This window comes from Symphalangus syndactylus, chromosome 18 (genome assembly GCF_028878055.3).
Source record: "Symphalangus syndactylus isolate Jambi chromosome 18, NHGRI_mSymSyn1-v2.1_pri, whole genome shotgun sequence".
Taxonomy (NCBI): Eukaryota; Metazoa; Chordata; class Mammalia; order Primates; family Hylobatidae; genus Symphalangus; species Symphalangus syndactylus.
The window spans coordinates 15942564-15970186 of record NC_072440.2 but is presented as its reverse complement, the minus strand read 5'-3'; the positions used below and the strand labels follow the sequence as shown (position 1 = coordinate 15970186).

General features: G+C 45.5%; 1 protein-coding gene and 1 pseudogene across 9 annotated transcripts in view; one reads left to right on the top strand and one right to left on the bottom strand.

The window, feature by feature from the left end:
• The window catches only part of LOC134733491 (large ribosomal subunit protein eL33-like), a 346767-nt pseudogene that overhangs the window by 120361 nt on the left and 198783 nt on the right, over positions 1-27623 (top strand).
• Positions 1-27623, bottom strand: part of EFCAB6 (EF-hand calcium binding domain 6) — a 295562-nt gene that overhangs the window by 220457 nt on the left and 47482 nt on the right. For 8 of the 9 annotated variants that reach the window (XM_055252706.2, XM_055252713.2, XM_055252712.2 and 5 more), the window contains one exon: positions 17577-17643. The exons of the other annotated variant lie outside the window; for it this stretch is intronic. In XM_055252706.2, coding sequence (XP_055108681.2) covers positions 17577-17643 — 67 coding nt within the window. The remainder of the gene's footprint in view (positions 1-17576; positions 17644-27623) is intronic. 9 annotated transcript variants of the gene reach the window in all.

Sequence of the window (27623 nt, the reverse complement as noted above, 5' to 3'; positions counted from 1 at the left end):
ACCTTCTCCACTCTCCTAACCTCCAATTTCTCCTCCCGCCTCCTGCTTTACTGACAATCTTACTTCTTATTTAACAGGGAAAACAGAAACAACTAAAAGACAGCATTCCCATTCCCCACACCCACTTGCAGCTGGCCTGGCTCCATCCCCACATGAGACAGGTGCCTCCTGTCCTGTTGTAAGGGATCAAGGGATGAAACTCCGTGATCCTACCTATGGCCAGGTGGGGCCATGTGACGCACATGACCCTGACCCTGTCCCCAGGCGAGGAAGTGCTCCTGCCTGTCCTACTCCCTCTCAGGTCACCCCATGAAGAGCTGTCTCAGAAACAGAACCTCCCTCCCTGCCTTACCTCTTCCTCCAGTCACCCATTCCCTTGGACTGAAATCCCCTCAAGATTATCTCCAATGTGTCCCCCTCTCTTAAAACCTCTCCAATCACTTTTGTCCACACTACTGCACAAACACTGTTCTTGTCGGCATGACCGAAGACTTCCACCTTGTCAAACCCAAGGGCCACTTCTCAGTCCTCATCTTGCTGTCCCAGCAGCCACCTTTGACACAGCTGCTTGGACCTTCTTCCTTGAGGCACTTTTGCTACTTAGCTTCCAGAGCCAACGCTCTCTCTCCTTCTCCTCCAGCCTCCTTGGAGTCTCCTTCTCAGTCTCCCTTGCTAGTTCCTCCTCCTCTTCCCATCTCTAAGCCTGGAGCATTTTAGGACTCAGTCCTCAGCCCTCTCTGCTTCTCTGACCACACTAACTTCTTGGTGGTTCACTCCTGTGGCTTCAGTGTCCCACTGATGACTCCCACATGTCTGTCTTGAGTCCTGGACTCTTCTCAGAGCCCAGCTTAGAATATCCAACTGCCCATTTGATGTCCACCTTGAGACTCTTAACAGACATCTCAGGTTTACCAAACCCAAGCAGCTCTACCCACAGTCTCCCATCCCAACAAATGGCAAATCCATTCTACTGGGTTCCTTTTTGCTCACATCCCATATCCAGTCTACCAGGAAAGCCCATCAGCCCTTCCCTCCAGACCATTTCCAGAATTCAATCATGTCTTACCACCCCTATCCCGCTTCTCCCCGCACTCCGGGCTAGTGCAAGCCTCCCACTTGGTCCTCCAGCCTCCACACTTGACTCCACGAAGCAGCCAAGTTTATGTTTAAATGTGAGTCTGAGCATGCCCTCCATGGCCAAAACCCCCCAGGGCTCCCATTCCACTCGCTGTGACCCACCAGGCCACACTCGACTGGCTCCTGGCCACCCCCGGCCATGTCTCCCTCCACCTGCCCCCCGCCTGCTGCCTTCTGGCCGCACCAGACTCCGCTGCTCCCCATGACTGCTCAGCCCCTCCCGCCTCAAGGCGCTGGCGCTTGTTGCTCCTTCTGCCTGGAACATTCTTCCCCCAATACTCACTGGCTCACTCCCTGGCTTCATTCAGGTCTTGGCCCAGAAAGGCCCTCCCTAATCACCGTGCAAATTAGGACTCCTCACCCCCAATTCTCTTCTCTCCAAAATCCTCTTCAACTGGCATCACCTCCTTTTGTTTTTATGGTCCGTCTCCCCCTCTGAGAGCAAGGTTTTCTCATGGCCCCAGCTCTAGGACAGCATCTGGCACAGTGTGGACACTCAGTGAATATCTGTTGGAATGAATGAATTTGTCTCCTCCTCACCTGCCTGGAAAAGAGCCACACTCTGTAGAAGCCTTGTGTTATATGTCTGCAAATACCTCCTCAGTCGACTGGCCCACGCATTCAGGACCAATCCTGAGTGCAGTCATGATGACATTCAGTGTCAATGTCATGAGGATTACAGTAACATGATCTTCGCACAAACACGAATTGAACGGATATCTGTTATGTGCAGAGCCCCATGCTTAACTCTATACCAGCCTCCTGACTACAGAACAGCTTACAACCAAAGAACATTGGCTAACATGGCCTCAGTATCCAAAACCGGGAATACTGAGTGCAGACGAGAGGGAAAGGCACCGGCAGCCAAGAGGGGAAGGCACCAGCAGAAGCAAAGCCGGCCCCGGTGCCTCTGTCCTCCACTCCACCTTTCTGTCTAAAAGAGGGGGCCCCAGCCACTGACAGCGCCTGCTCTCATGGCCAGATAAAAATCTCTGCACTTTGTCTGCTGCCAAAGCCAGATTTACCTCCTTTGGTAAAATGGAGGACATGAGGCGATGCGCTTTTTTAAAACCCCAGAGCAACCCATATGGATCTCCAGCGTGAGCACCGGGAAGCGGCAACCTGGCAGCGAGCTCACACCCACCAGAGCAACGTCTCCAAGGCTCTTATCATTTGTCAGACTGAAGTTTGGCAAGGGCTGAAGAATTGAGCTGCAGATGGTGAGGCTTATCAAAGGCAACAAAGTTAGGGCCGTGGTGTCCAAGACTTGTCCCACACAGGGGAGGAGAGAAGAAAAAAGTAAGAAGAAGGAATAAAATGGCTAAGCTGAGGCCCCCAACAACAGTGACTGTGCACACCCCACCCCCTCCTTTCCCAGCCATGGTTTCCGGGCTCCGGGCTCCAGCCATGCTGACTGACTTTGAATTCACAATCGTATTGGGGCTCTTCTCACCCACTGTGAGCTCCTATTTATAGATGGTCTGACCCCTGCTTTATCTGCCCCTTCTCACTCTGCCTCGGTTGTGGGGCCTCCTCCTTCTTTCTTACATGCACCAAGCTTGCTCATGCCTCCCTCCCTGCCTTCGTTCAGGTCTCCATCCCACACCGCCACTGAGGCCTTCCTCACTTGCCTATTTGAAAGCGCACCTTCATCCTGTGCTGGCCACTTGCTTCATTTTTCTTCTTAGCATTCATCAACACCTGGACCATTTCCTATTTATTTCTGTAGCTGTTTACTGTCTTTCTTCCTCGATTGAAATGTAAATTCCACGAAGCAAGAAGTTGGTTTTGTTTGCTGCCCTATCTTCAGGGCTCAGAATAGTGCCCGGATGCAGCAGATGCCCATAAGTATACGTGCAGAATGGATTCGCAAGCCATGTCTGCGGCCCTTCCCTGTCCTGCCACTGTCCACTCTGGGGCAGGATTCGGTATCTTCTCTTCTGGCTTTCCTAATTATCCTTCCGTCCAGCCATGGGTGGAACCCTGACTTCCACCCTGCGATCTTGATTTCTGCCTGCACTTGGTAACTAGCTCCTTCCCCTGGGGGCAGGGGAGACCTGGTCTCTGCTCACCTGTCATTCCATTCCACCCTTCAAATCCCCAGCGCCTGGCGGGAGGAGTGCTCAGAGAGCCAAATCCACCGAGAGAGGGAAAAACCGCTGCACCGATAACAAAAGGGGAAAGGTCCCCGCTTCTTGCAGCCTCCCTCCGAACCAGCATGCTTCTCAGAAAAGAACATCTTGCCCCAGTATCACCTGACGTCATTACCCATGGAGACCTAACTCCCTTCATTCCAGGTGTGGCAAACTACTACCCATCACCTGATTTCATACACCTGCAAGCTAAGAATGGTTTAACATTTTTAAATGGTTGAAAAAGAAATCAAAACAAGGCTAATATTTCATGACATGCGAAAGTTATGTGAATTTCAAATTTCAGTATCCACAAATTGTATTGGCACACAGCCACGCCCACTCATTTACATATTGTCTAGGGACTGCTTTCCCCTCCAAGGGCGGAGTGGAATAGTTGGGAAGATGTTTACTCCTAAGCCTTTTATGGAAAAAGTTCACTGACCCATATTCCACTCCCCCACCCTACACACTGTCCTCACTGACTTACATCTGAGTGGGTGAGGACGTTTCAGGGGAGTTCTTTGTGCACAAACACGAGGAAAAGCACTGAAGATTTTAAAAGGAAACCAAAGCAACAGCTAACTATGCCTTAAATTAAAGTCTCAGAGCCAGGAAATGGGCCTGCGTGGTCCCAGAGTCTGGTCCCAACCCTCTTGCCCCTCTCCTGGCCAGAGACCTGGTCCCAGCCCCACCCTGCGCAGCCCCCGCCAAGCCTGGCGCTGATTCCAGCCTGGCTCCCTGAGCCCTGCTCAGGGCCGTATGCTAGCCCTGTGCCTGAGAAGGTGCTGCCCTCCCGGCACCCCCACTGCACCCCAGCCCCTCCACTGCAGCCCGGCCACCACCGCAGCACTGCAGAGCCTGGGAGCAGGATAGTATCTGACCCTCTAGGTGTCCTTAGAGCCAGGTCTGGGTAGCTGTTCGGACCTCGGCATAATGGCTGAAGCAAGTGATCTAGGGGAGGACCATGAGACCAAACCCACTGGGCTCTTTTGCCTGGAGAGCAAGGCTGGGGAAGGCAAGACAGAAAGCTCTGAAGTTTCAAAGTGCGGCTGCATAAGCCAAGCCCGTTACCTAGAATTTAAAGCAAGGAAACGAAGCCCCATGTCACATAGGAGTGAAGTAAAAGAAGGAAGTGATCATTAAAAATAAAAATAATAAATTTTTATTTTATTATTACCTAAAAAGTAATAGCAAGACAAAATATTCAGTTAAAAAGATTTAGGTGAACTGATGAAGGGCAGAATTATAAATGTTACTACAAGAAGCAGAGACTGTCTGACCTTTAAGATGAAAGCAGGAGAGTGGGGAAAATGAACCCTCTCCCAGGCAGGGTGGTTTGCCCACTGAAAGGCACACAATTGCTCTGGGCTGGAGCGACCCCCACTGGACAATCCCAGTGTATCAAATCACCTCTTTGCCTCCTTCCTCTCCACAAGGGACCTGAAGGGCAGAATGATGTAGTGACTAGTCACAGGCTCTGAAATGAGACTTCAAATCCCAGCTCTGCACCTGTTATTTAGGTAACCTGGGGAAAGCAGCCTGATTCCTCTAACTTCAGCTTCCTTGCCTGTGAAATGAGAATGAATAAGGATATAGGTGTATGGTGTGTGCTTAAGATGAAAGGAGCTCATGTGTGCAGGTGCTTCACACACGGAACACATTCAATAAATGGTGGTGAAATGAGAATTGCTGACTGGGATCAAAGGCTAAGAATAGAGATCCAAATAACCACACACCCATGTCAGGGAATATTAAGCGGCTGAACTGGCATTACTCTCCCCAACCCCAGTCCCTCCTTCACTCCTCACTCTCCACAGCACCATTGCCCAGACTAAGAAAACAGAAGCCTAGAGATGGAGGAAGGTCTTGAATAGGCATGAGTCCAGAGCCAAGGGTAGGGCCTGGATCAATGAATAACTGGTAAGTGGACGGATGGATGGCTGGGTGAGTGGATGGATGGATGGCTGGGTGAGTGGATGGATGGATGGCTGGGTGAGTGGATGGACGGATGGGTGGGTGAGTGGACGGATGGATGGCTGGGTGAGTGGACAGACGGATGGCTGGGTGAGTGGATGGACGGATAGCTGGGTGAGTGGATGGATGGATGGCTGGGTGAGTGGATGGATGGATGGGTGGGTGAGTGGATGGATGGATGGCTGGGTGAGTGGATGGATGGATGGCTGGGTGAGTGGATGGATGGATGGCTGGGTGAGTGGATGGATGGCTGGGTGAGTGGATGGATGGATGGCTGGGTGAGTGGATGGATGGATGGCTGGGTGAGTGGATGGATGGATGGCTGGGTGAGTGGATGGATGGATGGCTGGGTGAGTGGATGGATGGATGGCTGGGTGAGTGGATGGATGGATGGCTGGGTGAGTGGATGGATGGATGGGTGGGTGAGAGGATGGATGGATGGCTGGGTGAGTGGATGGATGGATGGGTGGGTGAGTGGATGGATGGATGGGTGGGTGGGTGGATGGATGGATGGGTGGGTGGGTGGATGAATGGATGGATGATGAATAAATGGGACAGGTGGGTGAATGGATGGGTGGGTGGATGATGGATAGGTAAATGGATGAATGGATGGAAGAAGGGATGAATGATGAATGAATGAATGAATGAATGGGTTATGGATGCATGGATGGATGAATGGATGGATGATGAATGAATGAATAAATGGATGGGTTATGGACGGATGGATGGGTGGGTGGATGATGGATAGATGGGTAGATAGATGAATGGATGGATGACGAATGAATGGAAGGGCTATGGACAGATGGATGTGGGGATGGATGATGAAGGATGGATGGGTGGATGGATGAGTGGGTGGGTAGGTGGGGAGATTGCAAGCCAAGACAATCCTTGTAGAGACAGGACAGGAACCTGCAAAAAGGGTAGACAGGCATCTCATTTCCCAGTGGATTCAGTGATCTGCTCTGCACCTACCTGGGAAGAGGAACTGAGACTCGGACAGAGACAGCGGAGCAGGGCAGAAGCAGCAGATGAAAGCAGCCTGAACACCTGTTTTGGTATGGATGGGACTTGTGAATTTTCCATGGGTTAAGAGGACACAACAAAAGGTAGAAAGCTTGAGCTGTCCTGCTCCCAAGGGACTGCTCATCAGGGGAGGGGACCCAAGCAGCCAAAGGAAGGGAGCTGGACCACCAGGAGTGGGAGCTGAGGCAGTCCAGACAGGGCTAAGTCAGGGCTGATCCTCCTCAACAGGAAACCAGGAAGTTCAGAGGCCCCCAAAGCACTGTCCTAATTACTCCCCATGGGCCCTATAGGAGAGCTTCCCAGAGAGGACCCAGGTAAGGGAGAGAGAGACATGCTCTCCTTCCCCAGCCCTCATCACAGACCCCATGATCTGGGGGAGAGAGGAAGCAGAAAGAGGGAGGGAGGTACAGCCAGTGAGCTGGCCCTATCCACTCCAGGGCCCTCAGGCTGGAAGGAGCTGAGAAGGGCGTGCTGAATCAGCCCCACACTTGAAGTTTAAACTGAACTCGCCTGCACTGGACCTGTTTAGACCTAAATGTGACCAGAGAGCCACCAGATCTGCTGAAGATATTCCTATGGGACAAGAGAGGGAGATTCAGCAGCTTCTGTTGGAGAAAACTGAGAGCTAAGAAATCAAACTGCTTCATATTTGTACCCCACTGAGTTCAGATGGTTCCATAAACTGCTAACCATGGATGCTATTATTACTCCAGAGTTCTTTGTTTAAAATTCTTTTTATAGCACTTTGAGCTCCAGGAAGGAAAACTGTGAACTCAAATAAATCTGACCACCCAGGCTTTAAAGAAGATGAGAAAAGGCCGAATGTTTCCTCTCTGAAGCCCAGAATTCCAACTCCGCCTGGAAAACAATCCCTCTGGAGGCCTGGTACTGATGTGGCCCTTCCCGGAGGCAGGCCAAGCTTCTTCATGCCACAGCATAACCTGCAGACAAACTTAAACCTTCTACAATTTCATTCTTATTGGCTTCCGTGTAGCTGTTTTCTGTGCAGCTCCTCACCCGGAGCCACTTTTTCTCACTTGGCTTCTAAGAGAAGGGGGTCAGGAACCACATCCCACCCGCCTGCCTGTAGACTGAGACTGAGCCCCAAGGGGAGGGGGCTTCGGGCACCCCCACGTCTTGGCACAGCAGCAAGCGGAAGAGTTCAGCACCCACGGCTGTCAGTCTGGCACCTTTCTGTCTCCACCACTAAATTCATTTTAAATTTAAGAAGTACAGATTTGAAATGAAACCATGAAAAAGGATTTCTCTTACAATAAACACATCAATGCTCATTTTCCTTATTATTCTACTTTTGGCTATTTTGTATAAAATCTTTAATTAAAGTTTTTCTTTGAAATTGTCATTATCAACCCAGAAGAAAGGAAGGGGGAAAAAAGAACAACACAGCTGTGCAAATATGAAGCACTATTCAGGACTAAATGAACTGGAACGAAATAAGTAGCTTGACTGTTATGTTCTTAGTTTTGGCTCTGTATTCTCAATAGCACAGTCTAACTTGTCACTTTATATCGATTCCATCTGTTTACACTCTGCAGAGTATTGGCTTCCTACCGTGAACATTTCCTATTTACCAGCTGGTAGAGATGCGCCAAACCAGATAGGAAAAAATTAGGCTACATTCAGGACCTCATAAAAACAAACTTCCAATCCGGGGACAAGCGGGAAGGCCGGGGCGGCATCGTTCACCTTTCACGAAAGCCTCGCCTCCCTGCCTCTGGGCTGATGCTCTCATTGCTCTGGCAGTTGCCCTCACAGGCCAAGGACTACAAATTTCTTTACTGAACGTAGGCATACCCTGCCTTTACCAAAAATCGAACAAGCTTACTGAAAAAGATATCTAAATAAGATCCACAAAAATGGAGAAAAGAAAGCTGACCCTGAAAAAATGAGCTAAAGAAACCTACAAGTCATAGTTGACACAAGGAAGCAAAACTCTGGTTCGGGGTCTCCTTGCAGCCAAGGTGAAGAGGGAAACTCGTGCTTATATAAAGTCCACAGGCCATGTAAACCTTCCCCCACATTCGATTTTTCATTTTTAAAATGCTTACCTGTAATGTATAGCTTACTGACTTCTTTTAAGAAACTCTAGCTACCCATTGAGCTTATGATACAGCTATGAATAGGTGCCCTGTCTATAAACTGAGGGACTTACAAGGGTGCCAGGATGGGTGTGGTGGCTCATGCCTGTAACCCCAGCACTGTGGGAGGCTGAGGCAAGAGGATTGCTTGAGGCTAGGAGTTCAAGACTAGCCTGGGCAATATAGTAAGACCCCATCTCTACAAAAAATTAGAAATTAAAATTTTAAAAAGGGCTGCTGATCTATAAGAAATGTTTCCTTTCTTTCCTTTCTTTCTTACCCAGCCCACACTCATAGGATGGGTACTCCACCTCAGCTGCCACAGGCCAAGAATCTTGGGGCCCCTAAGAGCCCTGGCCTCAGCTCACTCATAGGACAGAGCTGCACACCAGCAGGGGCAAGCCTGGAAGATCAGAAGCCACCATGCTGACCCAGCATCCTGCTGCTTGTCTGGACCTCATGGGAGAGGATGCTGCTTTGAGAAAGATAAACCGAAGAAGACTGTTCAGGTTATGTGAAAAGCTCCCCAGGCTGGGCCAACGCTGGGTACTGCCACGTGGCTGTAGCACTTTGCCAAGAGCATAGCCAGCCACAGACCACCTCACCTAAGAAATAGACCAGAATCACATTTTAGAGTAGAAAAAGACCTTGTCTGTCAACTCCCCCAGCATTTCCCAAAATGGCGTTCCTCCAAACACAAGTTCTTCTGGATCTAGAGCTAAACAAATACATGCACGGAAAGGCTGGCTGCAGCAACATTCAATAGATTTCTATACGGCAGCCTCCTCTGAGCCTTCACTATGCTAACGTACATTGTGAATCCTCAAGGACTAGGGGAACAGCACTGGAGAAGCTGGGGCCGCCTCTAGGGGAGCAAATCAGCAGGACCTAGTGGTTAACTGTATGTAGAGGGTGAGGGAAAGGAAAGTCGAAGTGGCGCCCAGTTTCTGCCTTGGTGACCTGAGTGGATGAGATCAACAATGTAGAATATGTTGCGGGTTTGGGGTGGAAGACTGTTAGTTCACTCAGTGCACACTCAGCTGGGAGTGCCTACGTCCTCCCCGTTCACCCCCATAGACAACTTTCCTCCTGGCAAATTGGTCCAGTTGGTGGGAGAACACCCACCCTGTGCCCTCCTGCCTGCCTTCTTCTGTTCATTCATGAATTCCTAGACTTAATGAGCCCCTGGTATGTACACACCATCTGAAGTCTTACCCTTCCTCTAAGGCCTGGTTCAAACCAATCACCCTCCCTGGGTACCTCCCCAGTAGCCAATAGGGATGACTTTCTCTTACAAAGTCTTAGAGAGTTTACTGTCCACATCTCTCAGCTGTCAGTATGAGCAACTTGTATCACTTTATTCCCTAACTCCTCTTGATCTAGGTGATATACCACCCAATAAACACATTTTTGAACCATCATAATGTGTTGCTTATGCTTGTGTTCCCAAGGTGATTTTAAGTTTCTGGAGGACAAGAATCAGGCCTTAGTCTTCTTTGTATCCCCAATAACCACATGGTGTCCCTACAACACCAGTAGGTGCTCAACAAATGCAGATGATGATGGTAAGAGGGTGACCAATGACTTCCAAGCCTGATAACAGGTACCCCTGACTCCAGTTGCTTTCCCAGCAAATGTACCCATGACGCTGCCGACAGCACTCTCCTAAATACATCATAACCCCCTTATCAGAAACCTTCAGTCCTCCTCCTCCTGACCCATGACTAAGGGTTAAAACCTGGCCTTCAAATGCATCTTTTCCTCCAGTCTACCTTTCAGAACTGATCTGTCCCAACTTGCCTTGAGAAATATGACTCTACAGAATAGCCACAGGGCTTGTCTCCTTTCAGTGCTCTGGCCACATCCCGGCTTCCCTCTCCTCATGTTCTTTTCTTATGCCAGGTTGCAATTCTGAAAACTACCCCACATCTCTTCCCCTACCCCATCCTCAACGTGCATTGCAAGTCTATCTATGGTCCAAACTCAAGCTCCAATATCACCTTCCTCATCCAATTGTTCCTGGCTATTCCAAGCAATACGAACTTTTCTACAAAACTTTCTTTATTCATACAATAATTATTTACTGAGTGTATATCAGGCTCCAGGAACTGTTCAAGGCAGTAAAGTTACAGCAGTGGACAGGACAGAAAAGGTGCCTGCTCCCACAGAACACAGATCCCAGTCATAAACAAGTAAACAAACAACATTTCAGAATGTTCCACGTGCTACGGAAAATGCACAGTTTTAGACAGGGTAGTCAAAAGACACCTCACCAGAGAGCTCTCTGGTGCAGAGCTCTGAAAGCTGGGGCGTTTAACTGCAGTTTACTGGATGCACAAGCAAAAGACATGGACATGTTCACCAGAGAAGCCTGAAAGGCTCTGGCTTATGTTTTGAACGGATAACTCTGGCTGTCATGTGGAATGCAGATTGTAAGGGGCAAGACAGGCAACGGGAAATCCCGCTAAGGAGTCACTGACAAAGCACAGGCCAGCGACGATGGTGGCTTAGGCTATAATGATGGCAGTGGGGATGGATCAGAAGTGTCCGGGTTTGGGATCTAGTTTAGGATAGAGTAGACAGAACTTGCTGATGGCCGCGATATGGGAGGGGCACTGGTAAGGGAGAGGTAATCAAGACTGGTCCTTTGTTTCTGCTTTAATGAATGATGAGTGGTAGAACCATTTACTGACCTGGGAAGAAGGCTTCTCGGGGTGGGGCAGGAGGACAGTCATGAGCTACGTTTTTGTCTGTGGACACTGGTGAGTCTGGGGCCTCAGGAGGAGATATAAATGTGGGCACCCTCAGCATATAGCCCTCTTATCCTTCCCCTAGTAGCTTTCAATCCTAGAGCGGTGGTCCCTAACCTTCTTGGCACTGGGGACCAGTTTTGTGGAAGACAATTTTTCCATGGACCAGGGTGAGGGGGTATGGTTTCGGGATGAAATTGTTCCACCTCAGATCATCAGACACTAGTTAGATGATTCTCATAAGGAGCGTGCAACGTAGATCCTTGCATGCGCAGTTCACAATAGCGTTCGCGCTCCTATGAGAATCTAATGCCGCTGCTGATCTGACAGGAGGCGGAGCTCAGGTGGTGATGCTCATTTGCCCACCGCTCACCTCCTGCTGTGCATTCTGGTTCCCGACAGGCCACCAACCAGTACAGGTCTGCAGCCTGGGGGATGGGGACTGCTGCCCTAGATGATCGCATGCCATCCTTTAACTTCCCACGTAAGAACTCGCATGCTTTCTGTCCTCTAAATACAAACTCCTAATTTTGTTAAGTAACTTCTACGGGCCTAGCACTATGGTGAGTTCATTTTATATTTATTCTCACATAGAATCCCAAAAACACTGAGAAAACCTTGCAATACTGTTCACCCAGTTCACAGATGGGGAAAGTCTCGCAAGAGGCAAGACTCGCTTGCTCAGGATCCCTCAGAGAGTCTGTGTTGGTGTTCAAATGCATGCTTGGGCTTGCTCAGGCCAGCGCTCCAGACTGTAGCCCCACACCATGCTGCTTTAAGCATTTACCCCTACAATCTTGTGTTTGCACTATTAATTTGTCACACACAGGAAGACAAAAAAAAACAAAAAACTTAGTCTGAAATAATTGCAAATTCTGATATTTCAGAATCTTTGCTGTAGTTCATTCATGAAGGCTTTAGTAAATTAATGATACAGCAACCAAAAATAGGTCCTGGGGTAGAAGTATTCTCAATATAATTTTTTAATAAAATGCCAACGGATTATTTTGTGGTGTGAGATTCTCTAGATCAAAATATAAGTGCTACTCTTCATTTAGATGCATGTAGACACAAGAATAAAAGCTGTGACATTATTAATCACTATATTCAGTTATGATTGATAGGCTTTTCTGCGGGGAGGAAAAAGTGCCTCAGATACAATCTGTCCCAACAGCTCTACGATATGCTAATATTTTCTTCGGATGAAAGAGGAGATGTGTTCAAATACCTGCTACAACAGGCAATTAATACCAAGTAGAGCTGATGAAAGTAGGATTAGGGGAATATTAGGAATTAACCAAGAGCTTGCTTGTTTTAGTAAATGGCCTCATTTTGAGCTTGACACAGCCTTTTTGTTTGGCAAACAGACTGCATTCCGGTCTATTCATTCATGCTAATGTAGTGTTATAAAATTAAGGTGTGTTTATGAAATGGTGGTGATTCTAACAACTGATTCTTTATCCCTTGAATATTAAATTGTTAAATGTCTTTTTAAAGAAAATTCACCTCTTTAAGAGAATGAATCTACCCACCACTTTTGTCTCTTCTTCATGAGGACATTACAGAGCAAGCCAGCAGCTCAGCAATTATAATTATTTACTAATTGCTTCTGAAATGACTATCTCCACACACCTCCAAGGCACCAGGGTAATCCCATAAAAACCTGTGTCAGATCACTCGGTGTCCAACAGACACGCTTGTCACAGCTGACTGGGTAGACCAGATGTTCTGGCATCATGGCACCCGAACCTTCAAGCATTTTTTTCTTCTGAGAGCTCCCTGACTTGGGTAGTGACATGATACAAGAGCAAACAGCCTGGGGCTTCGGATGCTTTCTTTTTCTTTTCATACTTCTTTAACCGAATATACATTCTTTAATTCTAGTCTTCAATGAAGAACATATTTTTTTGTGAGGGGGAGAGTCACGACCTTCTGAACATACACTGTATTCCCATACAGGTCAGAATAGCTTCCTGTTTCTCAGTACTTCCCTCAACAGGGCTTACAATGAGCCCTCACCTCACCTTAGGTGGTAAGATGGGATTTTCTTCCTGTCTTAGCCACTCCTATCTTCACCTCTTGTCAGGAGTTGACAAATGATAGATGGAGTAAAAAACCTGACACTTCGTTAGGCTGGCAACACACTGCATCTTTGTTCAAGTTCTTTCTCTCCTGGCAGTCCTCACCTGAAGAGTGTGAGGAAGCTGTCTGAGGTCTCGGGGGCTGCCACCGCTCCAGGATGGAGCTGGGGCCCCGCAGGGAGACAGGGTGCATGAAAGACTAACCAGGTGGAGGGAGAGTGAAAGGCAGGACACCACAGAGAAAAGGGAAGAAAACTCCCAAATGCCCACTTGAAGTAGATGCTCCGTGGACAGAAAGGCAACTCTGTGGTTGGAACACAAAGCTCCATTGACTTGTGCAGTGATGATGAACAGAAAGACTTCTCTCTGTGATGGACTGGGTCTAACTACAGGTGTAACAAGTTGTCACATTTGCTGAATGCAAAGTAAGCATCAACATAAGCCTGCTTAACCTCTGTTCTCAACTTCCTTCCATATCAATATGGGATAACAACGACACCTGCCTCATGGGGGTTCACCTGGGAATTAAATGCCTTAATACGATAAAGCACTTAGAACAGCTCCTAGTACGTGCTCAGTGCTAGCTAATATTACTAGAGTTGGCAAAATCTGAAAAATTACATTAGTGTCCAAAAGATTAGGGCCCCACCAGCCAAGAGGGGTCCCTTCTGTAGGTAGCTGAAGCAGATGGATTGGTTGCCTTCCCAAATGCATTCACCTCTATCCAGTTCTCTTTTTTTTTTTTTTTTTTTGAGACAGAGTCTCCCTCAGTTGCCCAGGCTAGAGTACAGTGGCATGATCTCGGCTTACTGCAACCTCTGCCTCCTGGATCCAAGTGATTCTCCTGTCTCAGCCTCCTGAGTAGCTGGAACTACTGGCGTGTGCCACCATGCCCAGTTAATTTTTGTATTTTTAGTAGAGACAAGGTTTCACCATGTTGACCAGGGTGGTCTTGAACTCCTGACCTCAGGTGATCCGCCCACCTCGGCCTCCCAAAGTGCTGGGATTACAGGCTGAGCCACCATGCCTGGCTGCCCACTTCTCCTTTTTAACAAAACCCTCTATTTTCCATTTTGTTCAGACATCTGCCCTTCTTGGGGGGCCATGTGCTTCATAGGAGGGAACCCAGTGGCCACAGCAGGTGGTGATCAAGGTTGGTCCTGGCTGCTGGCAGGAACCAATTCCCTTGCCCATGATTGCTTTAGGTGTGGGGCATAATTCCAGGCTGTGGGACACAGGGAGGGACTTTCTCTTGTTTTTAGAGTCATACTGGGAAAAATGTGCCCACTGAAAAAAACTTGACATCAAAGTATCTGCCTGGAGTGGTGGCAACCTCCTGGTGACCAGAAAGAGAGGTAGGTGGGTTAGTCAACCCTAGCCTCCACGCCCTCCTGACTTCTTGGGTAAGATAAGAAGCTCCTTATTTTCTAAGATAGTTAAGTTGGAGTCTTTGGTTTCTCATAAGGGAAAAAAAACCAAACATCTCTTGTCCAAGGGGTTGCCAGCTGGTGGCAGATAAAGATGGCCATAGCAAGGGTTTTAGTGGTGTTCAGCAAGGAGAACCAGCTTCACTCATCAGTAGGGGAAGGGACTCACATTTACTATCTACTGTAGGCAGGGGCTTCGCTTACATTCATTCTTGTTAGTACCCTGAAAGGTACTTTAGAGTTGTCTCCACTTTAGAGATGAGGAAACTCAGAACAAATGAGAAACCATCCATGGCACCCTACCACCCCCAGCAACAGAGGCAGGGTTTCAGCCCAGGTGTACCTGATTCTCCATAAATCCCTCTGGCTCCTAGGGCACTATGGAGACAAAGAAGCTGAAGACCAGAGAACTCAAGAGCCAGTCCAGGAGACGCTCAGGCAAAGGCACAGAGGAGCCACATGAAAGCAGAGGGTCATGGTTGTGGCCAAAACGAAAAGCAAGGGCCAGGAGAATGACAGCAAGTGAGGAATGCGCCAGGACTTAGTGTGGCTGTTGAGTGGAACGTGAGTGCAGATTAAACCAGAGCCAGGACCACGTGGATCCTGAAGAGGACACGCTGAGAACCACCCTGGGCTTACAGAGCCTCCTCCACCAAACAGAGAGCATCTCTTCCCATGAAGCCATGGGGCACAGTCACCAAAGGCAGAAAGACGAGACCCGGAGGTCATCCAATCTGGCCTTCTCCCTTGACTTATAGAGACAATGAGGCTCAGAGAGCCCAAGGGTTCTACTGGATAATGAGCATGAACTTGAGCGTCAGTTGGAGGGTCTGAGGGCCCGTGAAGAAGAGAGAGGCTGACAAACCAGCCATCAGACCAAGCTCAATGCAGAAGAAAGCAATTAGGACAGGAGTGCTGGGGTTCAGCTGGGTTGGGGTTCCCACTGCTAATTATTTGCTGGTGTAGGAAGGCCAGTCCACACGCATCAGCAGAGTCTGGCTCCAAAAACTCAGAGACATCTGCATGCATTCTTGGCTCCAGTAAGCCACGTGGGCTCATATTTAAAATAAAATAATTAGCATTCTTTCATTCCCAAACGGTAACCATCACCCAGCAATGACATGTGTATGAAGAGAGGCTTACTTAGATCATTCCTAAGTCTTCTCCCGTCTCCAACATTAGTGTGTGACCGTTAGAAGGGTCAGAGTCTTCATTAGAAGCATGCTACTGCACACAGCACACGGTTGAGGGGTGTACTGATTTGTTCTCTTTATTTGGAGGTGGAGGGGCTGGAAAGGAATGAGATTCATCTGTGTTCCTACCTGTACTTCAAAGGAAGCTGTAGGGATAAGCATAATAGTAACAGCTGGCATTTATTAAGTGTTCCAGGTGCTTTATTCTGGATATTTTTAAGCCGCACAGCAGCACGTCAAGGTGGTGGCTGTTATCCCCAATGACAGGTGAGGAAACCCAACAATGAGGGCTTGCCTGAGACCATGTGGCTGGTAAATGGCAGAGCCCCAGGATGGAAACCCAGGTCTGCCCGGGTCCCGGGGTCAGTCTCCTCCAACCTCCCCTGCCTGCCCAGGGTTGGGGTCGTAGGTAGAATTTGGGCTACAGTCTGTGCTGGCTGGAACACACGGCAGAAAAAAACCCTCCAGTACTCTGGTACTAAGCGTTACCTTTTCCCTTCACCTGTTCGTTCTCATAGGCAACTGAATGAAAACTGCCTGGGTTTCAACTCTTAGCAGGGGTTCCACGGGGAGGAGGATGGGATAAAAAAATTAACCGAAAGGATGGACAGCGATGGAGTTCCATCTGAGATTTGCTCACCACAGCCTTATTTTGGGCCATTTACAATCCTGGCCTTTGTCTGCATCTCCACACTCAAGGTCATGTTGCATTATTGATCCTTAACAATGTTTCTGCTGCTGTGATAATTGTCATAAACAGTGGACTTTTCCAGAAGCATATCATGATGAACACAGTTTAAACAGAAAAAAGACATATACCCCTAAGTAATATCAGTTGCACGACAAATTTCTTGCAGAATAACAAATGGGTCACAGCAAAAGCAGCAGACAATTATACCTGGGTTCCGACTAATATCAACTATAGTGAAACAGGTTTTTAGAAACATATAATGCTAAGAAATTATCATATTGAGATGAATTTTCTGGTGTTAATGGTATCAGCCAGGGAAATTGAGACAAACATTTTGTGGATCTCTGGCTATTTTTGAGTATGAAATATATGAGTCTCAGAAGAGTTCAAAAAAGAAAGAAAATTTGTCACATTTCAAACCAACATATTGAATCAAATAAATTAAACTATGATTCTCAAACTGCTCATGTAACTGACAGGCCCAAATGCATTTTAAAAAGGAGTCTGATTCCAACCCTTGAATGACATTATCATCTCCTCCCCGCCTTAGCTGTGTGCTGTGAGCTCTAACCACAATCAGCAAATAGGAACGATGCTATATGCTCTTTCTCTAAACATATAGTAGTTTTCATGGCTAAATTACTCAATACTGAAGTATATATCACTTTGAGTTTGACTGGTTATTTTTACTATGCAGCTCTTGATTGGCATTGACTGCTGCAAAGCAGTCGTTTTCCCTTTCTAAAGAAAAACCTGCTCAGACTTAGACAAAGACAGAAAAGGCAGCCCTACTAATAATGATCTAAAGTTAATACAAAAGTAATTAATATTCCAGGACTTCTGCTGGTGTCACTCATCAAAAGAGATGCCATCCAAGACAGTCAAAGTAGTCAGAACACAAGCTTTTGCACTGGCTTGTTATCAGAAGAGCTATTTAGTCGGACAACGTTGACATGAGAACTCGGATGATGAGGTGTGGCTCATTTTCTATCATCTACCTCCACTAACAATTACTGCTGACGATGGGTGGGGTGGGGGGAAATCATTTCTTTAAAATCTCTATTACCTTTTCTCCCACTTGGATTTCAAGTTCTCTTAATGTGCGGCAGCAATTCATTTCATTCCCACCTCCCCTTAGAAATAAAAAAAAAAAATCTTTATTAAAACATTTTAACCAAATAAATGTTTACATTGGATATGCAAGGATCAAAATTACAAGGATTTCCAAATAATCTATTTTAAAATGCAAGGTATTTCTTACAAGCTACTGTCTGCCAGGAGCATGAAATTGGGCAAATTACTTTGTTTCCCCTGGCCTGTTTTCTTATCTGTAAAATGAATTATAGTAGCATTTACTCCTCCTAAGGTAATGTGCAAATTAAATACTTACAGCTGACACTTAATGAGGACCTTTCTGTGTCTCAAGCCTTAACAAGCCTCATCCCATTTAAGCCTTTCAACAGCTCTATGGATTTGGGACCATTATCATCCCTGCTTTACCGAGGAGACTGACGGGGATCTTAATAGACGAGGAAAATGAAGGTCACATGTGAGGAAGTGGAGGCGCCAGTGTCAGACCCAGGTGCTCTGGGTTCAGATCCAGCTCCTAACCCCTCTGCTGCAGCTGCAGCACTTTGATCTGACCATTGTGGGGCTCTACGTTCCCTTAATGGCCCACCTTCAGCTGCTTAGTGAAGGGCTTCATGGTCAATGCATCTGTACCATCCCTGGGTTCCATCTGCTTGTCCCTATTCACTGGTTTTTATTTTGCATTATCTGTGTATCTACAAATCACTGCAGAGCCCCTCCTTGGGACAAACTGGTAGGGTGAGGGTGGGAGGAGAACACAAGGAGGCAGAGCTGGTGCCCCTCCACTTTACAATGTCTGTCCATGCCTCCTACCTGCCAGGTCTAGGGCCGTGGTGCTAAGCAAGACACCACCCATACTGGTGACAGTGACGGATGGGAAATAAGCAAATAAGTAATGTGAGTTGAAATAATAACAGGTGCCATGAATAAAATAAAGATGGGCAGGGAGATAAATTGGAGATGGGGGAAGATGGGATGACTCTTTGGATGGAGTGGGTAGCAGAAGGTCTCTCTGGCCAAGTGTCTTTTGGATACAGGCCCACAAGGTGAAGGGCCATGAAGCCTTCCAGGCAAAGCAAAGGGAACAGGCAGCTAGTATGAAGCCCTTGGCTGGCAGGAGCTCAGCAGATCCCAGGGTCAGCAGGAAGGAGGCCAGGGAGACCAGAGCTGGATGGGCAATGAGAAGGTGTGCAGGCTATGTTCAGATGGAGGCAGATGCCAGGCTCATGAGTCTGTGGGCCTTGATAAGGAGTCTAGACTTCAAAGGGTAAGGGGAAGACACTGGAGTGCTTAGCAGAGATTGAATTCCTTACATAGGAGGAAACTGAGTCTCAGAGGGGTTCTGTTCCCAAGTTAAAGATAGGACCTGATCAGGAATTCAAATCTATAATGCTACGTTAAATGTAATCTTTTAAATACTGTTTCAATAATATATTCAATAGATACAAAACACTATTTGTAAAATGTTTAGGAATTAAAGAATAAGCCAAGCATGGTGGCTCATGCCTGTAATCCCAGCACTTCGGGTGACTGAGGCAGGAGGACCACCTGAGGTCAGGAGTTGGAGGCCAGCCTTACCAACATGGAGAAACCCCATCTCTACTAAAAATACAGAATTAGCCAGGCATGGTAGGGCACGCCTGTAATCCCAACTACTTAGGAGGCTGAGGCAAGAGCATCACTTGAACCTGGGAAGCAGAGGTTGCAGTGAGCCGAGATCACGCCATTGCACTCCAGCCCGGGCAACAACAGCGAAACTCCATCTCAAACAAAAAGGGGAATTAAAGAATAAAAATCAAACAAATGCTTGTTACTCAACCCCCGCCCCCATCCAGCTGCAGCAATGGAACACAGCCTTGGAACTCTAGGAAGCCCCCCCTTCCCAATCACATCCTCCTGCCTAGTTCAAGCCAAGTTGGTCAAGGCTTTGTCAGGTCCGCATTGCTGTTGAGCCTCTCCCTCTGCTTAATCTTGCTTCAGCCTGCTTCCCTTTACAGGTGTTTACCCTCATCTACATCTTGCTCCCCAAACTCCATCTCAGTGTCTGCTTCAGGAGAACACAGCCTATGACCATTTATTGTCAGATACTAACTTAGTGACACTAGCTCTCTTTAATATTGAATGGTATGTCTTTTTAAATCTTTTCACTTTTAATCTTTATGTTTCAGTTTAGGTTTTTCTCTTACTGGATTTCACTATTTGTAATCTAGACAGACAATCTTTGTCTTTTAAGTGGACTACATTATAATTGAATGCTTAAGTCTTAAAATTTATTTTGCCAGAAATTAATGTAGTTACACTTTCTTTTATTTTTTCTATTGCATAATTTTTTCTACCCTTTTTCCTTTAGTCTTTTTAATCCTTTCTATTTTCAAAAAGTCAGTAACTGGAATTTTTAACCAGTCTGATAATCTCTGTCTTTTAACCGAAATATTTGATCCTTTGCATTTAATGTAGTTATGTTATATACAGAGGGGGTTAGGTCTATAAATTTCTGTTCTCTATTTGTAGTATCTGTTGTAGATTTTTTTCCCCTTTCTTACCTTCTTTTGGATTGAGTATTTTAAAATCATTTCATTTTTTCTTCCAAATGTTGGGAGTTAAATACTTTGTTTCTATTCTTTAGCAGTTACCCTAAAAATCACAATGTGCATATATAACATTTCAACATATAAAATTAATCAATATATTTATCCTCCTGCTGGCAATCAAATAGATCTTAGAAAACTGTAACTCAATTTATCCACACTCAGCTGATCGTTGTTTAATGTTTTAACTCTAAACTTTTTATTTAACACATAGACATTTTTGTAACCACCTTATATAGCCAAAAATCACTTCTATTTACCCATATTTTGCCACTTTCTTTGCTTTTCACTCCTAAAATCTCAGACCTTTCATCTAGGATCACTTTCCTTCTGCTTTTAGCAGAATCAAGATCTTGCAGTCAAGATCTGCAGGAGATTAACTGTCTCAGTTTTTGTCTGAAAAATGTCTTTAACCCTCAGTCTTTATTTTTTAAATGTTTTCTCACTGACTTTTTATGTCTATAATATTCAAAAATTCAAAATAAGCTGTCCAAATCGAATTGACCTTTAGAGGCATACAAATTCAAGATGTTTTACAACAGGCTTTTAAAAAATATATAGGTTCTGGCTGGGTGCGGTGGCTCACGCCTGTAATCCCAGCACTTTGGGCGGCCAAGGCTGGCAGATCACCTGAGGTCAGGAGTTCGACACCAGCCTGACCAGCATGTTGAAACCCTGTCTCTACTAAAAATACAAAAATTAGCCTGGCATGGTGGCGCACGCCTGGCCAAAAGCCTTTCTTATTTCTTTCTTCTCTTCCACAGGCTAGAGTCAGCTAGACCTGCCTAAAGTCAGCTTCACATCTACTCTGTCAACTAATGCTCTGTTGATGCTGTTTCTTTTATCCATCTGAATCTCTGATACCTAGGCTGCCAAAGAATATTGCAACACACAGTATTGGTGAATAAATTTAGCTTCAACAGAATTCTCAGGTTCTTTAGGAGATTTTTCTTCAGAACTCTCAGTCTTCTTGTGTGGTGCTCAGAAAGCTTTTAAACACTTCTGCTAAGATTTATAATGATTGCTTTATACACGAATGATTGTAGTTATTCTTCATGGAAGTAGCATCGTACCAAGTGCCATGTGGATTATTTAATATGCAAGGGGCCCTCTCCATCCATATGTAGAAATGTCCTCCACGTCCATCTGAAGCAAATCTCAAAAGGTTCAGCCTGATCATTTTAAGCAAAATCATTCATTGGGTGTTTCTGAAGAGATGATGATGTTTCTACCATTATTATAGATGATACGAGGTCCTCTATGCTCGATACAATAATTCCACATTTTGCCCTTACCAGCTCTCATATACTCAGAGATAGAGACTTTTAAAACATCATTCCAGGTCATACCTTTTTAATCTTCATGCTGCTTCCAACTTAACCAACTACTATCGGATATTCAGAAACTTCCTCAATATGATGATTTTGATACATGACAAGCTCTGGCAAAGCCAGGACAGAAGAGATGGCATACTCTTTCTGTGTTATGTTCACTGTATGTTATCAATGGCATTAAGTTTTGGCTGGTATAAAATGTGATATCCCAGCAGGGGGCGGTGGCTCACGCCTGTAATCCCAGCACTTTGGGAGCTGAGGTGGGTGGATCACCTGAGGTCAGGAGTTCAAGACCAGCCTGGCTAATATGGTGAAACACTGTCTCCACTAAAAATACCAAAATTAGCTGGGCATGGTGGTGGGTGCCTGTAATCCCAGCTACTTGGGAGGCTGAGGCAGGAGAATCACTTGAACCTGGGAGGCAGAGGTTGCGGTGAGCCGAGACTGCCCCCTTGCACTCCAGCCTGGGCAACAAGAGCAAAATTCCATCTCAAAAAAAAAAAAAAAAACAGTGATATCCCCAAACATATTTCCAGAAGGGAATTGCTGTGGCCAGAATATTAAATCCCACCACCACAAATCCAGGGAATTTGAATTGCACCTCTGACTATGTCCCAAAATCCAGCCCCAGTGTAATGACTTGATAATGCAATCACTACCTCTTATTTTTATGCAAGTTGATGTGAAGAAATTATACGAGGTCTGGTTGAAAGAGATCTTGTTTGAACACAGTAGGCAGAGGTGCCAGATGTTTCTACTTTTTCCAAGTACTCCGGTACCAGTAGATGAGGGTCCCATGGGCTACCACAGAAAAAGCTTACTCTTATTCTTAGAAATATAGTAGAGGCCGGATGCGGTGACTCACGCCTATAATCCCAGCACTTTGGGAGGCTGAGGCGGGTGGATCACCTGAGGTCAGGAGTTTGAGACCAGCCTGGCCAACATGGCAAAACCCCATCTCTACTAAAAGTACAAAAATTAGCCAGTGTGGTGGCACACACCTGTAATCCCATCTACTTGGGAGGTTGAGACGGGAGAACTGCTTGAACCCAGGAGGCAGAGGTTGCAGTGAGCTGAGATCACACCACTGCACTCCAGCCTGGGTGACAGAGCAAGACTCTGTCTCAAAAAAAAAAAAAAAAAGAAAAAGAAAAAAAAAGAAAAGAAATACAGATATAATATAGAGTTCTGGGATGGCAAATATTTTATGTCAGCACACTGAAAAGATTATTTCATTACCTTATAGCCTTCACTGTCACTGTTGAGAAGTTGGTGTCAGTCTAATTGTCACTCCTCTGAAGTCAATTCTGTTTTTCTTCTCACTGCCTGTAGTATTTTCTCTTTGGTTCTGATGTCTGCAGTTTCACTGTGATAATGTCTAGACAGGCATTTCTTTTTATTTATCTGGCTTGAGATTCTCAGCCAGTATCTTTTCAAATATGATTTCTGCCCTGTTTTTTCTCTTATACTGCTATGGGTTGAAGGTGTTCCTCCAAAATTTAGATGTTGCCACTGTGAGAGGATTAAGACGTGGTTAGGCCTGAAGGTTCCACCCTCTTGAATGGGATTAGGTGCTTTTTTTTTTTTTTTTTTTTTTCTGAGATGGGAGTCTCACCCTGTTGCCCAGGCAGGAGTGCAGTGGCACAATCTCGACTCACTGCAACCTTTGGCTCCTGGGTTCAAGTGATTCTCCTGTCTCAGCCTCCCAAGCAAGTAGCCAGGACCACAGGCCCGCGCCACCACACCCGGCTAATTTTTTTTTTTTTTTGAGACGGAGTCTCGCTCTGTCGCCCAGGCTGGAGTGCAGTGGCGCAGTCTCGGCTCACTGCAAGCTCCGCCTCCCGGGTTCACGCCATTCTCCTGCCTCAGCCTCTCCGAGTAGCTGGGACTACAGTCACCCGCCACCACGCCCGGCTAATTTTTTGTATTTTTAGTAGAGACGGGGTTTCACCGTGGTCTTGATCTCCTGACCTCGCGATCCACCCGCCTCGGCCTCCCAAAGTGCTGGGATTACAAGTGTGAGCCACCGCGCCCGGCCCACCCGGCTAATTTTTGTATTTTTAGTAGAGAAGGGGTTTTGCCATGTTGGCCAAGCTGGTCTTGAACTCCTAACCTCAAGTGATCCACCCGCCTTGGCCTCCCAAACATTTTGAGCTCATTCCTAAAAAGGAATGAGGTACTAATTCATGCTGTAACATGGGTGAGCCTTAAAAACATGTGCTAGACACAAAAGATCAGCCTTCTTGATTGACACACAGGTCACAGCAGCCTGGGATTACAGGCGTGAGCCACTGCACCCAGCCTCAGATGCCCTTATAAAAGGGCTTGTAGGAGGGCGCCAATACTCTCTTGCCCTTCCTCCTTCCACTATGCAAGGAGGCAGTAAAGAGGCCCTCACCACATACTGCTGCCTTGATCTTGGACTGCCCAGCTTCAAGAACTATGAGAAATAAATTTCTTTTCTTACACACTATAGTACCCAGTCTCAGGTATTCTGTTATAGCAGCACAAAACAGACTAAGACAGGTATCTTTTTGGAAATCCAATTAGAAGTATATTAGGCCTCCTCTTCCTGTCTTCCATGTCTCTTATGCTTGTCCTCCTAATTTTGTATATTCTTGTCTTTCCGTACTGCATTCTAGATAATTTCTTCAGAGCTCTCTCTCATTCCACAAATGTTCTTTTCAGCTGTGTTTAATCCACTATTTTTACCCATCCACTGTATTTTAGATCTACAATCAGATTTTTCAGAAGTTCTATTTTATACTTCTTCAAATATTCATTTTATTTCCTGTTTTGCATTCTTATTTTGAATCTCTTCATTTCTCTAAACATATTAAAACACTGGTTTTAGATTACATATCTGATAGTTCCAATATTTCAGGTGTTTGGAGACCTGATTCTATTGGATATGACATCTATTGGTTTGTAGTCCTCCTTCTTTGATAGTTTCATATTTCAAGTGTTTGGAGACCTGATTCTATCTGATATTACATCTATTGGTTTGCAGTTCTCATTCTTTGATAGTTCCAATATTTTGAGTGTTTGGAGACCTGATTCTATTGGGTATTACTACATCTATTGGTTTGCAGTCCTCATTCTTTGATAGTTCTATATATTTTTTTTCAAGTGTTTGGAGATCTGATTCTATTGGGTGTTAAATCCATTTGTTTGCAGTTCTCATTCTTTCATAGTTCCAATGTTTCAAGTGTTTGGAGACCAGATTCTATTGGGTATTACATCTACTGGTTTGTAGTCCTCATTCTTTGGTAGTTCCAATATTTCGAGTGTTTGGAGACCTGATGCTATTGGGTATTACATCTGTTGGTTTGCAGTTCTCATTCTTTGTCTCTTCATATGTTTTTTAAGATTTTTTGTGTGTGATCTGATGTTACTTGGCACTTTATCTGTGGAAATTCTTTAAGGGATAGGTTGAAGATGCATTCTTCCACGGAAGGGCACACCCCATCCGGGATTACTCAAAAAAGTTCCTTGCCTGAAACTTTTCAGACCACATAGCATGAATTCAAGCACAGATCCTCATGCAAATCAACTTGTAATTACAACTTTCCCCTTATTCACTCAGCACCAGTGTTGAAATAGGTGGTTTTCCTCATCGTGCCCTTTTGTGATGAAGGTTTATATTTGTAATTGCTGAGGGTGTAGGGTCCCAACTTTGTAGGCAATGGTCCTTTGTTAAGTCCTTCCACCTTGGGAAGGCCTTCTAGGCTTTGTCTCTTGTCTCCATACTCCAAATGGCAAAACTGAATACATAAATTCACCAGGATTTGGCCAATACCCTCAGGGTAGAAGCTGACTTTATAGAATGCTCCCTTCTCTAGATCCCAATTTTTACTCTATGTTTGGCCTCTGAAGATTCCTTACTTTCTGGCCAGCTCAGTAACGTATTAAAATGTACGTATATATTTTGCCTTTTATCCAGCATTTTAATTATTTTCAGTAGAAGTGTTGTTCATGGTATATAGCCTACCGTATTGCTAGAAAAAGAAGTCTCTGTTCGTTATAATGTATTGTCTCCAACAATAAAGATAATTCTGCTTCACGAGTAAATCAGAAATCTTTCAAACTTAGTTTAAATGTTTAGCCTTTTATGTTTAAGAGAGTAACTCATGATCTCTTTCATCTCAAATTTATTAGACAAATTTCACAATAAGGAAAAAAAGGCTCTCCTGCTTTGTTTTTCCAGTTCTTCAGCTTTCCCAACAAAGACTATTCATATTAGTTTACTGTCCACCCAAGAACTTTATCCATAAAATTGGGATAGTTTTATGTCAAGAACAAGAATATGCAGCCTATAAGACAAACTGTCATTCTTTTGAAAGAGCCTGGAAATCATCTTAGTCCCCACTTAGCACTAACTAAAGAGAGCACAGAGAAGTTCCAAATCATGGAGGGGATGACACTGTGTCACTCTGGCTGGAGCTGCTGCACTCATTCCTTTTTTTTGAGACCAAGTCTTACTCTGTCACCCAGGCTGGAGTACAGTGGTGCGATCTGGGCTCACTACAACCTCTGCCTCCTGAGTTCAAGTGATACTCCTGCCTCAGCCTCCCGAGTCACTGGGATTACAGGCACGCACCACCACACCTGGCTAATTTTTGTATTTTTAGTAGAGATGGGGTTTTGCTATGTTGGCTAGGCTAGTCTCGAACTCCTGACCTCAGGTGATCCACCCACTTCGGCCTCCCAATGTGCTGGGATTACAGGCATGAGCCACCATGCCCGGCCATTTTTTTTTTTAATTGTGACAAACACGCACAAATAACATAACCATTTTTAAGTGTGTAGTTGAGTAGGTGTTGAGTATATTCACATTGTTGTGCAAAAGATCTCTAGAACATTTTTATCTTGCAAAACCAAACTCTACACCCATGTACATAAATTCCCTATCTCCCCCTCCCCACGACACAAATTCTTACACCTAAACTGCATCAGTGATGCAACCATCATAAAAGCCATGATACCAGAATTTTCTAATATTTCAGGATCAAATTTAATTTTTTTGTCCCCTAGGAAGGTCAGTTCTTCATTCTGTGATTTGTCCATATTTTGTTCATATTAAATATAGTTTTCTCTGATCAATTGATGTTAATTGGCTTTTGTGGGATTTTTTTCAGTGAACTAGATAGTGTATTTATAATTTCAACTTTGATTTTTTATTACTTTTATTTTTTTGAGACAGAGTCTCACTTTGTCACCCAGGCTGGAGTGCAGTGGCACAATCTCGGCTCATTGCAGCCTCCACCTCCTGGGCTCAAGAGATCCTCCCACCTTAGCTTCCCGAGTACCTGGGGCATGCCACCATGCTCAGCTAATTTTTAAATTTTTTGTAGAAATGAGATCTCACTATATCGTCCAGGCTGGTCTCAAACTCCTGGGCTCAAGTGATCCTCTCGCCTCAGCCTCCCAAAGTGCTGCGGTTACAGTGTGAGCCACCACACCCAGCCTCAAGTTTTATTTTAGATTAAGGAGTACATGTGCAGGTTTGTTACATGGGTATATTGCCTAATGCTGAGGTTTGGGGTACAAATAATCCTGTCACCCACGTAGTGGGCATAGTACCTAATAGTTTTTCAACCCTTGCCCCCATCCTTTCCCCCTCTAGTTGTCTGCTGTGTCTGCTGTTCTCATCTTTATGTCCACATGTACCCAATGTGTAGCTCCCACTTGTAAGTGAGAACATGTGGTACTGGTTTTCTGTTCCTGCATTAATTTGCTTAGGATAATGGCCTCCAGCTGCAAAAGACATGATTTCATTCTTTTTAATGGCTGCATAGTATTCCATGGTGTATATGTACCCCATTTTAAAATTCAATCCACCATTGGTAGGCACCTAGGTTGGTTAATTCCATGTCTTTGCTACTGTGACTGGTGCTGCGATGAACATATGAGTGCATGTGTCTTTTGGTAGAATGATTTGTTTTCCTTTGGGTATATACCTAGTAATGGGATTGCTGGGTCCAATGATAGTTCCAAGTTCTTTGAGAAATCTCCAACTGCTTCTCATAGTGGCTGAACTACAAATTTAATTCTTATATATAATTGTTTACACAACTCCTGAGGAAATGAGGCTTATTCATT